This window comes from Onychostruthus taczanowskii, unplaced genomic scaffold (genome assembly GCF_017590055.1).
Source record: "Onychostruthus taczanowskii isolate IOZ18803 unplaced genomic scaffold, ASM1759005v1 scaffold122, whole genome shotgun sequence".
NCBI lineage: Eukaryota > Metazoa > Chordata > Aves > Passeriformes > Passeridae > Onychostruthus > Onychostruthus taczanowskii.
In genome coordinates this window covers 1,237,095-1,256,729 of record NW_024498374.1, presented here as the reverse complement: position 1 = coordinate 1,256,729, position 19,635 = coordinate 1,237,095, and the positions used below count along the sequence as shown (strand labels likewise).

The 19,635-nt window shown below is 38.2% G+C and overlaps 1 protein-coding gene across 7 annotated transcripts in view; it reads left to right on the top strand.

The window, feature by feature from the left end:
• Positions 1-18,703, top strand: part of LOC121331507 (synuclein alpha interacting protein) — an 88,027-nt gene extending 69,324 nt beyond the window's left edge. For 6 of the 7 annotated variants that reach the window (XM_041395977.1, XM_041395978.1, XM_041395982.1 and 3 more), the window contains 5 exons: positions 2,033-2,202; positions 8,689-8,781; positions 11,198-12,266; positions 13,817-13,884; positions 18,129-18,703. In XM_041395977.1, the coding sequence (XP_041251911.1) occupies positions 2,033-2,202; positions 8,689-8,781; positions 11,198-12,266; positions 13,817-13,884; positions 18,129-18,213 (1,485 nt within the window). In that variant the 3' untranslated portion in view covers positions 18,214-18,703. The remainder of the gene's footprint in view (positions 1-2,032; positions 2,203-8,688; positions 8,782-11,197; positions 12,267-13,816; positions 13,885-18,128) is intronic. The other variant, XM_041395981.1, reaches the window with a different exon arrangement.
• Positions 18,704-19,635: the final 932 nt, after the last annotated feature.

Here is a 19,635-nt window from a genome sequence, read left to right as displayed (position 1 = left end):
ATGAGAAATAAGTTATGAAAGTATCTAGTGGTGATAAAAATATGCAATGTCAGTAATATCACTTCGCTAACACCTCACACTCTTAAGTGTAGTTGATATTTTGGGCTGTGAAACAAAATAAGCTCTGTGTCCAGTAAGCTTACAGTCTAATTTAAAATAATGTACTGTGAATAATCTGGTAAGAAGAAAGAAGTGATAAAGGAAACAGAGAAACTATTGGCAGCAGCATAAAAAATGAAGAATCACAGGCTGTCAGTGATTCTCTGGCCCACTTACCGTGCTTATGAGCATATGATGCTCCTATCATGTTTCAAACTGTATGATTACTTTCTGCAAGGTCATAACTCTCCTTTGTTTTCTTTCTTGACAAATTAAGTCCAACCTATTGACACGAGATGCAGTGCAAGAGTTCATAACTTTCCTTTCTGTATGGTTTTAGCAGACCAGACAGACCACCCATTCCACTTCTCTCTCAGCAGATGTCACGATCTCTGTGTCTGCTGTTTGTGATCAGCTGAGTCACTCCGACCCTCAGTGGTTTACCACTCTGCTTGGATAAGTCAACCAAGAGCACAGCCAGGCAATTCCTCTTCTGCATGTGTATGCATAAAGTTAATGATGCTGTAGCTTCTGGCTGTACAGGATCACAAGTTTTCCTAGGGGTTGGTATCAATGCGTATCAAAGCATTGCTGAGAATATTAAGGTCCTATTTTACCTACTCCATCAATGCAAATAGCTCCTAACTCTGATTATCACAAACAGATCATAAAGAGGGAAGACTTGGTCTCAGATCTTGCTTCAGTTATTGGATGTCTTCAGGTCAGCCAGACAGATCTTTTTTTGCACATAGAATCAGAATAACTCAAATGTCATGCTTACAACCTGGATGGTTCCCAGCAGCAAGCTGGGTTCTCTGCTGGTGCTGTGAGTAACACAGGGATATACATCAGAGTGTAAGATCTAATTTTTCTTGAAGACTAAAAGCTGACACGCATTTCAGTATGTCTTTAAAAGAAAATAGTGACTAACCAAGCCAAGTGAAAGCAATGAGATTCTCTCAGCATTAAAAAGCCACAGTGACCTAATCCCCGCAAAATTCCAGCTAGATTGATATAGTCATTGTTCTTATATATGATATACAGTTCTTTATGTGCAATAAGAAATTTGTGCCTATCTGACCTAAAGTATCTTCCCTATCTTTCATATCTAAGCATTACTTAGTTAAGGAGTCAGGACACTGAGATTTCCCTGTGGAGTGTTTTAAACATAGGGATTCTGCTGTGGTAGAAAATGGAGAGTTAAACCGTAAAAAGAGTCAGCAAATACTGTAGAAAAACATTACTAAAATGAGGTTCTAAGGGCATGTTGCAATACCTTGCAGTATGCAGATCCCAAGAAAAGACCTGGTAATAATTACAGCTCATCACTACGCACTATAAACTGGCTAGCAATGTGTTCATGCTGCTGCTGCTCTGGACCCAGATGCCGTCTAGAACAGATGTCCTGTGTCTTCTTTTCTAGGTCTGCCATGTGTAAAGTTATCACAATGTTCTGTAACGCACAGATAGGTGCATCTGCAAAAGTTTGTTACTGTGATGCAGGAGAAAATCAGTACATGGCCAAATAAAAATCCTCTGTTTTCATTTGGTAGTCCCACTCACTCTATGAATGCTATAAGAGATGCTATGCTGTACAAATGAATGAACAGAAAACAAATTAATTGAGTAGAACTTCAAGGGGAGAGGAAGGAATAACATATAAAATATAGTCTCTTTATAGCTCTTCTGAACAGCAGCTCACTCTTCTATGTTACTCTTGCACCTGAGTGGTAGATTTTATTGGTATGTGGTTTGAATTCAAGCCGCAAACAGATTTGTCAGTGACTGAATTTTAAATATTACTGGCTTAGACTAATGTTTTTCAAGCATTTTATTCAGGGGTGCTTTTTGTTTAACCATTCTTGTGCTGATCAGAAGTTACAGCAGAGGTTTACACTTAGAGATGTCACTGTTCCCTTTTATGTTTTTACAGACATTGGTTGAATATGGAGCAAATGTCACCATGCAAAACCATGTGGGAGAGAAACCCTCTCAAAGTGCTGAGCGACATGGGCACACCATGTGTTCCCGCTACTTAGTAGTTGTGGAGACATGTATGTCACTGGCCTCTCAGGTTGTCAAGCTGACTAAGCAGCTGAAGGAGTAAGTGTCTCATTGTTAGCAAGAGGGATTGATCTTAAAACAATACCCTAATTCATTTTCAGTTTGTTTGCAGTGTCTGTTTTCTTCTTCTTATATATGACATTTTAAAGTTGGATTTCTACCTTATTTCTCCACCCTTTCCTGCTCTTGAGTATTTGTCCCATCACCTTTAGCAGCTCAGTTTTTCAGCTGTTCTTTTTGTGGCAGTTTGCTGTGGGCATACATGAAGGGAGTGGCAGCTGAAAAGGGTATGTATGAAGAAATCCAGTCCCTTTTCACTTTGCATATCTGGCAATCACATCATTACAGATCATTGTTTCTGCTCATATATCATGCTTTTATCTACAGGTTACAGTGTTGGGTGTTGATGTTGGGAGAAATAGTAGAGACAGTAAATGCAAGGAATGTTTTTTTGGTCTTGGAAAGTCACCCAAACCTACAGTGGCTACTCAGGAAATATCTTCTGTTCTATATTTCTTCATATGAACTGATTTTAATATTTTGGTATGGTTTTTATTAAATAGTCTGTAAAGAGCCTATTATTTTGAACCACAAATTATTCTAGTTGCTTGCTTTAATTGTAGATGCAGTTACTGTGGCTTAACATGTCAGTATCCTCATAAGACTCTTAGAAGCCATCAGCACTGACCTGACATTGTTCCAGCATATCTATATGATCAAGATGTCAGCTATCACAGTCCATGAAAATGACTTCTAATAACCCATATTTCAAGGAGACCATATCATTTTATGGTGATACATGTGTAGCTAATTGTATTGGATATAAATTAGAGTACTCTGCTAGCAGGAGAGCTGCAGAGTGGCCTCAGTGAGAATGAGTGAGGGATTTCCCTTTGCTAGACGGAGCTCTCTGAAACAGACCCACTGCAGGACACAGCTAAACCCCACCGGTCGTTCTGTGGAAACATACCTAAAAAAGAGCAGAAAATGCCAAAGAGACGAAGGAAACAGAAGAGTGACAATCAGAGAGAACAGCAAGGTCAGAGGAGCTGGAGGTGCACCAAGGTGGAGAAGGCTTACCCCCAAGTGGTCCTTGGACTACCCATGGATGGGTGGAACAGGTACATCCATCCCTTGAAAGGGCTGCAGCCCATGGACAAGCCCTTCCTGATTGGAAGGCAGCCTGTCAAAGACCCACCCTAGAGAACAGGAAAGGGTGGGAAGAAAGGAGCAACAGAGACAAAGTGCTGCACATGAACCCTGACTGTGCTGCTTATTGAAAAGACTGGGGGTGACCTGCAGCAATGAAAAGAGGGCAAAAGAGGTGTCTGGAGTGAAGTCTGAGAATGGTGAAGAGTAGCTAGGTGTGCAGATGAATCTGGAAGAGAAGTTGAGCTTGGAAAAGGGGAGGATAGATGTTTTAAATGTCTGTCCTTCTTTGTTTCCCAATACCTGAACCAATAATGAAATATTTATGCTAATAAACCATGAATTAAGTTAAATTCCCCATGTTGAATCTCTTTTGTCCTTGACAGTAACAGGGAAGTGAGCTCTGTCTTTACATTTATGTTTTCCCTTTGCAATATTTTCGTGCTTTTACATTTATACTGTCAAAAATACAAACACTGAGGACCGTTATAATGTTTACCATTTTCATAATTTTATAGCCTGACAATGTTCCCTGAATATGTGAATGTACCTGGTTGTACTTGGTCCATTTGCTGAAAAATACTATAAACTGACATAAATGAAAAAAATAAATATAGGGCATTTCCCTAGAAAACAGAATTAGCAGCTGACTCATATAATGAGTAATATAATGAAATATATTTTCTCCATAATTCAGTAGAAAAAAACCCCAAACAAACACACACACACACACACACCAGGAAGTTGAGGCGGCAGCCACAGAATACCTGTGTTTCAGTTCTTTTCTGTTCTCACCCAGTACTTAATAAAAGTTTTACCCCTTGTTTGGAAAGAAAGGAGTTAAGCAGGCTGCTTACTCCCACAGAAATAGTGTAGTTGTGACTTTCATGACAAAAGCATTAATACTTTACCAAGTATCCCTGTTGTCTCACAGACCATGTCCATAGGAAGTATTTTAAATTGTTCTTATCTGGCTCCTGATGAGTTTCTTTGCTTGTTTCAGCTGGAGTTAAACCTTCTTCCCTTCAGCAGCCTATTTTTTCAGGCTTCAGATTAGTGTCAGTGCAGCAGCCTTTCTCCCTCTTCCACAGAGATGCGTCTCTTGTGGAACCCTGTTGCAGTTTACTGAGGCAGTGAAAGAATCTATTTTCTGCTTGAAGGAGCAGCTTCTACATGGCTATTTGGGCTGCAGGCCTCAAGCCACAAGAGGTTTTGATAAATGCAATGGACCATGTTCAGAGGGTCATGCTCAGGAGCCAGAAGGGATGATGGAAGAAGACTTGCTCTGTTTTGCAGTCATCATCCTTATGAAAAATCCAAGGATGGTACAAAGTGCATCCGTGGAGTAGCTTGTCAAGGGGGCCTTATTCACAGCAGGAGAATTCACTGTCTGCAACACCTGAAAATCCTGAAAGCAGTTCTGAATATCCTGAAGGCATTAGACGTCAACAGATGGAAGTCAAGTTTGCTATCTAGTTCTTTGAAACGTACATAACAGCTGTTACATAGGAATAACTGCAACCTGAGCAGTTGAGCTCGCTTTCCTGGATTTTCACCAATATTTCTCCCAGGGTTAATGAACACTGTTCTAGAGACAAAAGAGATATGATTGTATCATGATGGATTACCTGAACTGTCAAAACACTGAGGGCTCTTATGTGTTTCCCAGCCTTCCCTCAGCTTCCATAAACACGAGCTGATATGCAGTCATCTTTGGTTTTGAGTGCCTTGTTGATGAAATAAATGAGCCTCATCTTGTAATACTGTTTCTCCATCCTAAGAAACACTGGAATGGTTGATATTCTGCAAGAAGAAAAGCAGTGCAGAAACTCTCTTAGACCAGTACTTATCAAGAGCTATATCTTAAAAGGTTTTAACCCAAAGAAGGATGTATCCTCTTCCATTCCCTTTGTATGAGTTCTTCCAGTCATCAAGCAACAAAGAGGAGTTCTAGAGAGAAGTTATTCCTAGCTATCATACTATTTGTAGCCATTTATTAACAGAAGGCATAAAATCAAAACAATAACGTAATTTTTTTCCAGTCTTCACATCTTTCAGCTCTTTGAACCAAAGCAGCTCAGATGACAAATACAGAGGAGTATAGAAAAATATTCTGAGTCTAAGTCTCCATTCAGGGACAAAAGCCTTTATTTTTGGAAGAAGAAAATAAGTGGAAATTACTAATGTTCCATCAAATCTTCACAAGAAGATTAGCTAAGGGTTTCCCCTAAAAGGGAAAAAACCAAGCAATTCTTTCCATAGGTAGAAAGGAAAGTGGCCCACAAAGACCTGCTGTTACTGGTTTCTAAATGCAAGCTTTGCTTTAAGTCTCTTGCTAATTACAGAATTTTTTTCAATTGAGTATGACTTTCTGAGCTAAACAAAATACTTAGAACAGTCACCAGAGTTTCCTATAGAGGCTATACAAAATAATTTGCTTTCATTTTACTTCCTGAGGTCTTCACAGGTCTCACAATCTTAGTTATTCTCTCACTTATTTCACCTGTCCAAAAAAATCCATAGTCGCCAATGTAGAAAATTCCTACTTGCAGTATATTTTGTATTATTTGGGCTTTTCTGGTCTGAAGAAACCATGTCAGAATTAATGACATAAAGTGAGTGCTTCTATAGACTTCTTTTGCAATGCTGCCTGAAAACAGACCTGCATTTCCAGATGGTACTGTCCTACATTTATGGACCTGGATGGACAAATCAACTAATGAGTGAGACACCTACTGATTCTTCTATATGCTGTCAGGCCAAAATCTCTGTCAAGTCAATCAAAGATCAAAACAAACCATGAGTCAAAAGATGAGGTTGAGAAAACAATCTAATATTCTCTGTTGTAGGCACTTTTCTGTATTGTATGAAAGAAATCCATTTTATTTTCTGGAACATCTTAGGAACAGCTGTAAAAATAACTGAAGAGAAAAATTCTGTAGTGATATGGTAAAGTGTGTGCTGGTTGGTGTGGTTTTTGGTTGTGTGGGGTGGAGTAGATCAGATTATATAGACATATAGTAAGAAACCCAATATAAACTTTGAAATGTTCATCTTTCACTTAGTTAAGCCATTTTATATTCTGCTTTGTAGCATAATCATTATTGTGTTATTTGAAAAAAAAAAAAAAACCCACAAAAACAAAACAAAACCAGAGAAACAAAAAAACGTGCTCTGAGAGATACTCCTGCAGAGCTCAGTGTCTCAGCCTATTCCCTCTGCAGTTGCTGAGCTCCCTGACTCCATAGGGAAGTATTTGGGGTCCCCAGATGTCTAACTAGACACCAAAGAATCCTTACATATTACTAACTGGGAACATTGGCTAAGCTAAGATCCCCACAATTTGGCCATCAATTATAATAAAATTAGTATGCCCTCTTACCTCTGAAGCTTCAGTGATCTTGTCTCCTAAATCAGTCTGGCTTTAATACTTTGCAGTATTGCTATTCCAAGAAGTCATGATCCCCTGTTTCCATTGTTATCTTGGAATATGTATGTGCATGTTATTTATTTTTAGGGATAGTGTTGGCAAGAAGTGTGGGTGTCTGTGACTTACGTACTAACTAGTTAAACTGTGAAAATGGAGTAAACTTCAACTCTTTAGCACAATAAATTGTTTAAGTGGAATGAGCATTACCTCAAGAGGCAGACATGTTATAGATCTCCACTGAAGCTAAAAACATAAAAAACTTTTAGCTGCATTATTTATAAAAATAAACTGAAGGAATGATAAAATGAAAAGAAAACAGATGAATTGCACCACAACCTAAAAAGAATTTAACTGGCTCTTATGGGAGAGTATATGGGGATCTGCAATATAAGCTAATGTTGACAGATGGTAGAAGTAATTTTAAAATAGTCTAAGGAAGTGTGTAGGCCAGAGGAAGAAAGATGGAAAATTAAAGGAAGAAAGGATCTACATAAAGCATGGCTGTGTTATAAAATGCAAGGCAGTATGTCAAGATCACACCTTTATTTCTATTTCACTTTTCAAACTCACTTTGATATATTAAAAGTAAAACATATTTTTTCTTTGAGCCCTGTAAGTACAACCTCTAAAAAGTGATCTGGATTCTTTCTCGCCTTGACATTGCCAGTTATAAGGACTGTATTTGGAACACAGCTAAATCTTTTGCTGATGGCATGTGAGCTAGGAAAGTGTCCAGCTTGCTGGTAGAGAACTGCCTTAGTTCTGCATATCCAACAAGATTAAAGTACTAAAAACATAGACAGCAACAGAAGCAGAGCCTGGGGAAAGCAGATAAAAAGTAATTTTCCCATGGTCATTTGGTCAGGACCGGGGAATAAAAACCTCTGAATCTCTAATTTTCTAGACATTTTCAAATAATTCTGCCTGTGCAGTGTTTAGATGCACTGGAAATTACAGATCACTAAACAGATGTTACCTGTGGTTGTCAACAAAAAGGGATGTTTTGATGTAAGAGTGGAATGTCTGAATTGTATAGAAGTAGGGAAAAGATGATCTTTTTGTGACAAATTGATCTGTCATTCTTGTACTTGAGGGTTTGCAGGTTATAATGCTCAACTGAGACTACCCAAGGGAAATAGATATATTGCAGGACAAACAGATGTGATTACAGGTGACAAATGGAAAATGGAGTTTGTGCTGTGGATATCACTCTCATTAACAATTTTTAGGTACTATTGCAATTTTTTAAGTGATGGTCTCTAAAGTTATTTGAAAAACAGTGTAGATCACAACATTACACTGAAAGTGATAAAATTTTGTAGGTATAATGCAGGGTTAAGGTGTATGCAGAGCCCAGGTAGGACCTTTGAAAAGGTTGCACAACAAGCAGATGTGGTACAGACAACACTCAAATCCATCCTGCAGCTGTAGTTTGGACCAGTCCTTTCCAGTGGGCAGAAACTTTTCTCTGAGTTTATTTGCAAATAGAAAGGGAGAGAGCAGTTTCCTGAGCTGTTGCTCAGATGATGAAGGTCATTCACCGAACGTAGGAAGTGACTGCTTAATCTGTGTGCTTTCTATTCTTTTCTATAAACAAGAAACAAATGGCCCTAAGTTTACCATATTTTTGTGTCTGTGAGTCAGTTTGAATTTACTGGTGCTTATGATCATACACTTGTCCTTATATGAGGTATAATAAATAATCTGACAAATAAGTTTTTCTCAGTTGTTCTTTTACAGCGATCACAAAATTTTAGCAGAGGTTAAGACAGAAGCACAAACTCTCTATTTTCTTATTTATAAGTTCTCTATTCAGTATATAAAGTACAGGTGAAGAGGACTTATTTCTTTAATTCAAAGTTGAAAGGGTAGCATCAGTTTTCCTGTAGATTACTTATACAGTCACTTTTACAATTTGAGGTAAACAGTCTTACATTTTCTTGCAGGCAGACTGTGGAACGTGTAACATTACAGAACCAGCTCCAACAGCTTTTAGAAGCCCAGCGGTCAGAGGGCAAGTCACTACCCACATCCCCAAGGTAAGGTGACTGGATCTGTACTGCTGCCTGTATTTGCACATTTTCATAATATATCAGTTATCAAGAGGAGTTGTGATCTGGCTAAATAGTAGATGTGTTCTGTAAAGAAAATGTGGGGCTACCTCGTGGACTTGAAGCTGAGCTTCTAGAGTTTGACAGTAAGTAATGGTGATAAATATTGGAAATTTCTGAGTATAAATAGTCCCTGTTTCCCAATAGAGTGAAAGCCAATTTTACAGTGGAATGTAGTATGTTTTGAATTAGATGAACAGCAGAAAATCCTAGAAACCCTAGGAAAGATGTAAAGTTTGATGATTTGTTGGTCTATCATACATTACTTTTAGCAGTAAGTTATAAAAAGTTACCAAAAAACCCTGCTTTCATATGGATAAGGTTCATTATACTCATTAAGTCTTCTACCTGCTCTAGCTTGTATAAAAAGTCAAACTCTTGCAACTATTGCATCCTATCAGAAGTCACAGAAAGAAGCACAAGTTTCAGACATTAAAAGAGGGAGACAGAGAACTGGGTCTGACAGTGAGAGTTCTGCATGTAAGCAGATGAAGCAAGCATGACTTCACTCTCGCAACAATCTGAAGATGATTTTGAGAGAAATAAAGTGACTCACATGCAAATAGAGCTCAGTTTATCCTTATTTTTTAATCTATTTTCCTCTCTGGAAGCCATATGCAGCGCTTTTCCCTATTTCGGAGTTTTTAGGGGGCTAGATGTATGTGAAACTGTAAAGCCAGCATAAAAGCTTCTGCAGCTATTGACCATCACAGCTGTGGTCATCAAGTATGAACTGGTAGGGTCAGCGACTGCTTTTTTTCAATTCTCACACAATCCTGAGCATTTTGCTGTACAGGTGTTCCTGGCCCTGAATTTTATGTGTCACTATTTCAGACAAGTGCAGAGAGTTGCAGTTGTAGATAACAAAGACATTAGGATTGGAGACGAGTTTTTGTAAAGGAACTTCAGCTAGGAAAGGGCTATAAACTCCAAACTCCTGCTGAAGTAGAAAACCACACTGGAAAAAGGGGCGTTTGCCTTTTTTCAGGAATCTTTGTCTTCCTTGTGTGCCAGCTCAACAGAGACTATGGGATGAAAAGCTGTTTTCCAGCTCATTTGGTTTCTGTGATTTTTGCTGCTTGATCTTTCCAAGTGGTCTCTCATCTGAGTTCTGGTGTGCACCAGGACTGTTTTGCTTTCGGTATCAGATAAGATCAGGTGAAAGCAAATCCCTCATCATTCATTACTCCTGTAAAAGAGTAGGCTTCAACATCATTTTTTTTAAGTCACCAAGTCTAAAAATTACAGTCTATTTTATTTCATAGTTGGCTACTACTTTTCCCTCTAGTTGGAACTCACTTGTAGATATTTTCATGATCCAAGGAGGCAATAGCAGATCTAAGAGAACATATCGCTTTTATTATGAATGTGCATTGCAGATAAATGCATATTCTTTAGAGTATGTAGGTTTGCCTCAGGAAAAAAAAAACCATAAAATTAATTGAAAATTAGGCATTCAAATTTATAGGCATGTGAATTTTTACACTGTGAAAACTATGGACCCATCAGAGCAGAAGGTGCTTGCCAACCTCACAAGAACCTAAATTTTGTCACCTTGTCCTTGCTTAGAGGAAAAGTGGTTTAAAGTAAGAAGGTGAAGTGTTACGAGCTCTAGCATATGTCACAGGAAAAGAAAAGTTCTATGCAATTTACATTCTTCACAAATCAGGCATTGTTGAAATTGCTGTTTCCTTCTGTAAAACTGTTGGAGTTCTAAATTTAATTTATTATTCTATTAGTATTGAAATACATTCATGTCACCTTTCTCTTGCTTTTCAATATTTCATATCTGAAAAGGTTTTCAGTGCAAATTGCCCTGATTTTTTACAAGGTCTTGTATAGTTGTTATTATTAATACCAGATGCAGTTTAGATTTATGAAATCAATGCTCTGCAGAGAGGTGGTATTTTCACAGGACTTAGAATAAGCTACTTTTGTATTATGATGTGACTTGAATGGTAGGCATTTGGCCTTGTGGATTTTTGTTGCATGTCAACTCACACAAACAAGAGTCGTTTCTCTAGAGTTTTCCTCATAAAGTCACATTTGGTGTTTGAATAACCATTCTAAGTTTTGATTTTAAGCAGGTTTGGGTTTTTTTTTTTTTTTTTTTTTTTTTTTGTTAGAGAAAGTGAAGATACTCAAATTCTCCATAGGAGTAGAAACAGTATTACATCCTTCTCTATGGAATCTTTGCTGGCATCACAGTAATGAATTCCATGTGAGTAGTGATGAAAAGGATAAGTAACAATAAACTGAGACAGACACATATATTAGAAATGCCAGTTTCACATTTTAGATATGCCTTAATTTTGCTGTGACATTTCCTCTTTATTTCTTTAAGCTTGCCATCATCTCCTGCTTCTGGCAAACCCCAGTGGAAACCATCTGAAGCAGATGAATTGTCTCCACCAAAAAGTAAATTGAACACCCAAGATGGGATTCAGATTCTTGGCAGCTTGGGAACGAGCACATCTACTCGTGCTCGAGCTAAGATAAAAGATGAGGACTCCGATAAAATCTTGCGCCAGTTGTTGGGGAAGGAAATCTCTGAAAATGTCTGTATGCAGGAAAAGCTGACTTTGGAATTTCAGGATGCTCATGCATCCTCCAAGAACGTGAAGAAGATTTTGCCAGAGAAAAGGGAGCTGAAATTAGCCCGACTGAGGCAACTGATGCAGCGGTCTCTCAGCGAGTCTGATACAGATTCAGCTAATTTTGAGGACCACAAGAACACCCCTGTGAAAAGAACTGACAAACCAAGACCTCAGCCTATAGTGGAGAGTGTTGAGAGCACAGAGAGTTTGAACATGATGCTTAAGAAGCACACTTCCACAGCAGGACGGCGCTTCCCTTTTGGTATCAGGGTTTCTAAGTCTGTAGATGGCCACAGTCCTTCCCCGACTTCGGAGAGCAGCGATGCGGATAATGAAGCCCCATATCAGTGTGGCACAGTACCTCAGAGCCAGTTCTGTGGAGACAACTCTCCGTCCAGCACGGACAGTGCTACTGCCCAGAAGGTTGCCACCAGCCCAAAGAGTGCTCTCAAGTCTCCGTCCTCAAAGCGCAGAACCTCTCAAAATTTGAAACTTCGAGTAACTTTCGAGGAGCCTGTGGTGCAGGTGGAACTAGCAGAGTCAGAACTAAATGAGGAAAAGGATAAAGACAGGAGCAAAGGACTCATGCGGGCTCCAGCCAGCTCTGGGGAGCATGCAGGGGACCAGCTGAAAAGGCCTTTTGGAGCCTTTCGGTCCATAATGGAGACACTGAGTGGCAACCAAAATAACAACAACAACTGTCAAACAGCAAACCTCATCAAAACCTCCTCAACGCTGCCTTTTACCTCACTAGGAAGGAAGACAGCAGAAAGCAAGGGAAATCCAGCAGCTGTCTCAAAAGCAAGAAACAAGCCAGTGAGTACACTGAAAGAAGGAGGGGCCTTTTTTTTCTTGTTTCATTAAGTAATGCATAAGTTTGACAGCTTCTTCCTTCTGTCTTCCTATTGCAAATATTTTCTTAGGAGTAAATAACTGAAGGATTATCCCTGTCCTGTCCTATAAAGACTGATGAGGCCAAATTGCAGAAGTGGTCCTTCCTGCTTCTGTGGGAGCTACAGCCAGCCCTAGGTGTTGAAGCTGTCAGCAGCAAGTCTTCTTTGACCACCTTTTTCTCATAACACAGATTCTTCTTGTGTCAGAGCATATGGTTGGCCTGTCAGAAATCATACTGGGTTCAGATCTTTCCCTCTCCACAGTGAGCAGAGTGCCCTTTCTGGGAACCTAAGGGAAAGAGGGATGTGTGCACTAAAAAGGCTGGTCCTCATGTTTAAAAGATAGGAGAAAATACTAGGAGAAAATGCATCTTTCAAGGTTTTAGGTCTTAGGTTGGACTCAATGATCCCAAAGGTCTTTTCCAACATAATTAATTCTGTGATTCTGTGATTTTGTACTGAATAGAAGAGACAGATGTAGGAAATACTGTGGGTGCAGTATGTTTGTGGAGGGGAGAGAAGTGTGAGCATCTGGAGATACAATAGAGATGAGTGAAAGGGAACTGCAGATGATTTAATCCTCTGTGGAAGACAGGCAGGGAGGGAAGCAGTAGATGGAAAGACATGAGGCGAAACAATAATCTCAAGATGAAAAAACCCATAAAGCAGGCCAAGAGGAGGAGGGGCAGCAGTAATGAATTATATACTGTAAAAAGTATGACAAGTTAATGGGAGAAAAATACAGGAAAATCTTAGGCAAAGAGGATGCAAAAGAAAGAGTGGAAAGAGAGAACTGGGAAATAGTGAATAGTCCATATTAGTGGGTGCTGTTAGACCAGTAATGCTATTGCAAACTGAAATGAAATTAAATGAAACTGAATGAAAAATTCAAAGGAGACCTAAAGGGCAAAACTGGGACTAAAGGGCAGAATTGGGACTGCATTTATTAAAAGTCTACTCAAAATCACAATATGAACTACTGATTTGAGTCTTTAAAGACATGCACCATCTAGCTGAACAGCCAATTTAACAGAGAAGTTTTTATAACACAGTGGCTTTTTTTTTTTTTTTTAATGGGCGATTCAGATTTTGTAGTGATGGGTAAAGACAGTCTGTTTTCAAAGATGTTCTGATAGGTTGCAAAGCCATGAGCATTTTTTGTAGTTCCCTAAGAAATTTGAAGGATTGTATGAGGTAATTCTAACAGTATTGTATCTTGCAATATAAAAAGCTTGTTCTGTGAAAAGACCATGTTTGCATGTCACTGCTGCCAGCATCAGAACTGTGGGAAGAATAAATTTTCATACCAACCCAAAGGACCACAGCACATCTCTCAAAGAGGCAAAAGATTCAGGTGCAAAAAGAAATTTGTTTAAATGTTACTGTGGCTATCTGACTGCATGTTTTTAGTAGATTATGCATGTGGGAAGCTCTGTGCATGCTCTTAATTGTCATGATGTTGTACTTCTTTAGGATCCTTACTTCAGCTACACCAGTCTTTCTTCTAGCACGTTGAATGAAGAGCTGTGTAACTATGCTTGGTATGTGCTTACGCGTGGTAATGTTTAGCATCTCTGTTGCGTTCTTTTCTCAAATTGTATGTGTTTGTTAACATTGTAACTGAAGCACTCAAATTGATTCACAAGAGGGGAAGTAGATGAACATCTAAATTCCTAGAAAAGCAGAAATTGATGATGGATTTCTGCTGATGTCACCATTGAACTGGCTACAGGATTTCAGTTCCAAGCAAGTGCAGAAAATATTCATGCTCATAAATCCACCAGGGTATATAGCAGACTTTGGCTGAGTATTCTGCCTCTGTTGAATAAAAGTCAAGTACCAGATGAGAATGGAAATTAAATTTCCCCTCATGAGAAGAGCAAAAAGACCACAGTTCATCTCTAAAGAGAATACAGAGAACATGAAGCAGAATGATTTACTGTAAGTCTAAGTGCTCTTCTATTTTCACACATTTTTCCTACTTTCCCTTAGACTTTGAAGTTAAGTCTGTCTTTTAAAATTCTGATTAACTCAGACTGTATTCAAACCCCTTAATTTAGTCCTGTTCCATCAAGATTATTCAGGCAGATAGAAACCAGCCCGTCAATTCCATAAAGATATGTTGGAAAAAACAACACTTGATAAAATGTTTATTTTATAAGCAAATGCTCTCTAAAAATGACCTGTCATTTTCACTTAATTCTTAACACTCATAAGTTCCTTTTTTCTTTTCCTGTTAAACTGAGATGTAAAGTTAGTTTGATATTAGTTATTCTGCAGTTCAAGACCCTAAGTCACATTCAGGTTAGTGTTTTCTAAATGTCTAATGCATGGAGAAAGAACCATTCCCTAGTTCTCTATTGTCAGGACCTTCCCATGCTTAAAAACTCAATTTCTGTAATGGAAATGTGAGTCTTGTTCAGAAGCCATTGGCACAGTGTATGTGAAACCAGAAACTGTAAGATTTCCAAGAGGTTTCATTCTCTCCTGAAAAAAAAATCGGGAAACTTCTGTGCAGAAAATTGGATAGCAGCAGTTTGAGGGAGCATCAGTGGGCAGCTTCCAGTCAAAACATCCAGCTGCCTGTCCAGATCATAGAGTAATACAAAACAATTAATCTCATCCTTATGTTAGAGACATCTCCTAGGTGTAGGCAGTTGTAATTTGTCACTTGCCTTGTGTAACTGCTCTTGTGTGAGAATGGCAATGTGGCATTTTCCCAGAAATGAGAGACAGGAAATGTCTGCCTGCCACTGCAGGGCTGTGGAGTCACTTGCTGGGAGGGTGATGGTTGGCACAAACTGCAGGCTATCCCTCCAGGCACTGCTGGTCCAGGCATCATGTCCTAAAGCTGCCCGCATTACCATGGACACTTGGAGAACCTGAGAGTGGGAAGCAAGGAGCAGAGCGCATGGATGGCACAGCTTGAGGAGGCTGTTACAGTACCCACAAATTAGGAAGTGGGCAAACTATGTGCCAAAGTCTGTGGCATGAGATTTCCAAATGTCACATAAGAATGGAAGTAGTATTTTGCTTTTCAGAAACCAGGACACAGGCCTGAAGGTTCTCAGAGCTTCTAAGCTAGCCTTTGTAATGACCTTTAGCATATGTTGTGATTTTTGAATGGCAAAATGGGTGCCTGTCATTTGTCTACTACATGATGCCCAGTATTTGTAACATTTAGATCTTAAAAGAACATCACTATTGTGCACCACAACCTCCTGGATACTGCTTGAGGTTTTCTGGATAGTCTGGGGACGCTATGTAATTACCATTTCAGAACTATTTAAAAAAAAATATTTTAAACACAATTTAAAATATTAAAAAATTTAAAAATATTTAAAACACTATTTTTGGAAAACAGGATGGTCTTTGATGGTTAAAATCTTTACAGATTTTTACATTGGGCAGTTATATTTCTGAACACTGTCCCAAGGCCATTGTGACACTACACCCTTATAATAGGGGATTTCATTAGCATTTTCTGAAATCTGAAGTCATTATCTACTTCTACAAAATCTACTTTCAGTGAGATTGCATTCCTGCCAACTAGTTTCCAGCCCTTTTTCTTCAGCTTCTGTTATTTTAATTTGGTTTTGTTTTGTTTCTTTTTTTTTTGTTTTCATTCAAAATACCCCACAGTACATTAAGGCTTTGTAGTTTACGTCTTTGAGTTGGTCACAGCTTAATAGTAGAGGACTGTGCTAAATTTTTTAGTGGCCTATTTAAATTTTATGTACTCTATTTTTCTTAAAGCCTTGGGGGGAATTTTGGATGTGCAAGGTGGTTTGGGATATTTTTTCCTCTTTTGAGGGATTAGCTACTTTTTGCACATTACGACTCGAAGCAAAGACTTGTAGTATTTTTCCATCTTATATGTATGCCAATGAACAGTTCTTTCCCATGCTTTGAATCATCTGAGATCTGCATTACATTAAAATAAACAGTAACTCACCATATCAATATAAAACCCTGTATTAGGTATAGCTATGAGCAGCAAAATTTGCTTCCTACCTGGGCGCACTCAGCAGAGTCCATCATCAGGTGTTTGTCAGATAGTAAAATGGGCATGCTTCTAAAACAGAAAGTTTAACCTGATACATATCCCACTCCTAGGCCTAAATTGGATAAATTACTACTTCAAATATATTCTCCAGAAAAAGAATGCTTATCTATATGTCCAACAAAATAGTAACCATTCATATTAGTAGAGTATAACATGAATGTGAAAGTTACTTTGTTGCAGAAGATTTACATTTTTTCTCTTGTGAACTGCTGTGATCATGCGTCACTGCTTGTTGCATGAGAGGATGTATTAGTGGTGATAAAGGCACTAGAATCTGTTAGAAATTCAATTAGAAATTTGGTTAGTAATTATCAGTATTAGTAATACATTTTCTCCAGATCAGGAGCCACAGTTGTAAAAAGCATATCTCTTCAGTATTGTCACCTAGAGACATCTGCATTGGCCAAAAATTTTCTTCTTTGAGGTCACACTGCAACTGTAGAGCTGTGAAAGGGGCTTTTGGTGTGCCTAGTGAGTCTCTACATGGGGAACTCACCCACAGGCTCTTTTGACACTGCAGGCCTAGGCCAATGCAGTAGGTTAGTCTTGGCCTTATGAAGCATCCTTTAGTAAAGATACATGGTTAATGCTATGATAACAGCAATGCATGTGAAATGCCACCATGTAGGTATGGCAAAGAGTTAAGCTCATCTTTTACCTCCTCAGACTCAGTCCTGCAAAACCTGTTTAGTCTGGCTCAATTCTGTGCCTTTTGCTTTTGCTTTGGGTATGTGACAACTGTAGTTTAGATGTATAAAGGGGGTTTTAAAATAGAATGATCACTCATACACTTCTTATTAGGACCCAAAACCATGAGGTCAGCTTCTGTTAAACCCTGAAGTAACCACCAGGTTAACTAACAAGTTTCTTGGGAATATTAGGTTCTTTGTGGTGGTTGTAGAATGAAATAAAGCTATTCTGGCTTACAAGAGTCAGGCTCATGAGTTAAAGGCAAACTTCTTCATACACGCTCTAACTCTGGTGTCTGTCCTTAGCAGCAGCAAACCAGCTAGTCATGGTTGTATTGTAGTTTTGCTCTTCAGTAGTAATAACTAAAAGTGAGGCTCTTAACAGGTTTGAAAATTGCTGTGCGTTGGATGCTTAGTGAACAATCAGTTGGAAGGTTAATTGAAGAGAAGGGGAACATACTGAGAATTCAGAACAAGAGCATATGAAAGGAAGTGAAGAAAATAAGTGCTACAAATATGTTGTGCTTAATTTTTCTACTCTAATTGGCAAGTTGTCATTCAAATCTCCTACACAATAGATAGATAGGTTCATTTCTCTCTGATGATTATTAACAGTGATAATTCTTTTACAGGCAGAGTCAGAAACCGATAGGATATGTCTGATGTTGATTGTAGTGGATCCTTCACAGTGGACACTGTGATACTTTTCTCTAAAGTACAAGGATTTTTTTTATATTCTTTGCATTATTACCAGGATGTGACAACAGCACACTAATTAGTGACTTGAAAAGCACTCATCATCCCATTGATTTTCAGGCTTGATTTCAGAATGAAGTTATAACTCAGAAAAAATCCGCAATATTAAAAAGTGTTTTGTTTAGCATATGTCTAGAAAAAATAAGCCCAGAGAGAAAGATTAATTCAGATTTGAATACATACAAGTGAAACAAAACAGGGTAAATAAGCACACTGCCAACCCCTTTCTATTTTTAGTGTTACCACTGAGTGATTTTCTCCTTTTTTTTTCCAGGCATGATGACATCAACTGGAAAATCCAGAAATCTGACAGTCAAAAGAGTATTGAAGAGCCAGACCTGCAGGAATTCTTCCTCTAAAACATGTCATGATGTCTCACTTTGTTTGAGATACCTGAAATATAGCCTTTTGAAACACTAATATGAGACATACCCCTCACCAGCAAAACAGCAGCTCTTAGGATGCCTTAATTTGTATCAGTTAGACCATATACAAATCTTTTTTATGATATATGTGTATATGTAACTTGTTTGTAATCTCTACTGTGTAAAGGCATGGGTGAGCAGAAGTAACAATCTGAAAATTGTTATGACACTTACAACCTCCAAAATGTTTGTTAGGCCATGGAACACGTTTTGTACTTTGTGTCTTGCATGGATATATTGTCATATATCTTTATTTCCCTTTGTCAACAGCATATACTGTCAAAGTTTCATCCAGGACTCTGCCTGCGCAGCTCCTCAGTGAGATCAAGGCAAAAGCGTTGATTTTTTTTTTTTTTTTTAGTATGTTTTGTCTGTTGTTATTTCTATTTTTTGTAAAAAGGAAATAAAGATGGTGTTAATAGGATACACTGAGTGCAGATACTTCATGTAATTAATTTCCTCTTTGAGGTATAAGGATTTTTGTTCTTTTTGATGTTCATTTGATACTTAGACAACATCCACTTTCTGGATTTCAGTCAATTAGTTGTGTCAAGAGTTGCTTTAATGTTTAGTAGTCCTTTATCAGCTTTAAAATGTGTAGAAATAAAAAGTGTAAATGCAGTTTTAAGTTACCAATTACTGATACTTGCCAAGCACTGGCAGTGTGCTCACCTTTGCTGAAGTTACTGCATAGACTGCTGAAACTCTAGTCCACATTCCCTCAAAACTGTCATGATTCCTTTATTGAATGTTCTTTTAACTTTTCAGAGAAAATGAATCAATTCACTTTGTTTCTGGTAAACTATGAGTACATGCTTCAAATGCATGTTACAGCACAACATCCAAAAGCAGACTACTAGGCAATCTTTACTTGTCAACATTTATTTATAGCAAATATGTGTACGTATATTTGCTTTATTATGTTTTGGTTATGTTGATTTATTTCCATTTGAAGACTACTACAGTTTGCTGAGAAAGATTCAAATTAATGAGGATTTGTTTTGCTGACTGTTCTAATATAACACAGGGAAGTCAAGGGAAGTTTGCCAAGGAAATTTTTTCTTTGTCACAAAGACAGTCATAGAATCATGAAGTGGTATGGGCTGGACAGGACTTTTATAGATCATTAAGTTCCAACCTCCCAGTAGTGAGCAAGGACATAAAAATTATGATCTTGTGATAATTAAATTCCTGCAAATGCAGAACTAGTAACTAAAAAAATGTGGGCACATGAGGGGTTGATTTTTGTGCTGTTTCTCTTGCTTTTTTTTTTGTGTTTATCCTGACTGTTTGGCTTCATTTATGATCAGTAAGGAGAGAGAAGCTTCCTCTTTATGATTCATTCTACCTATTAGA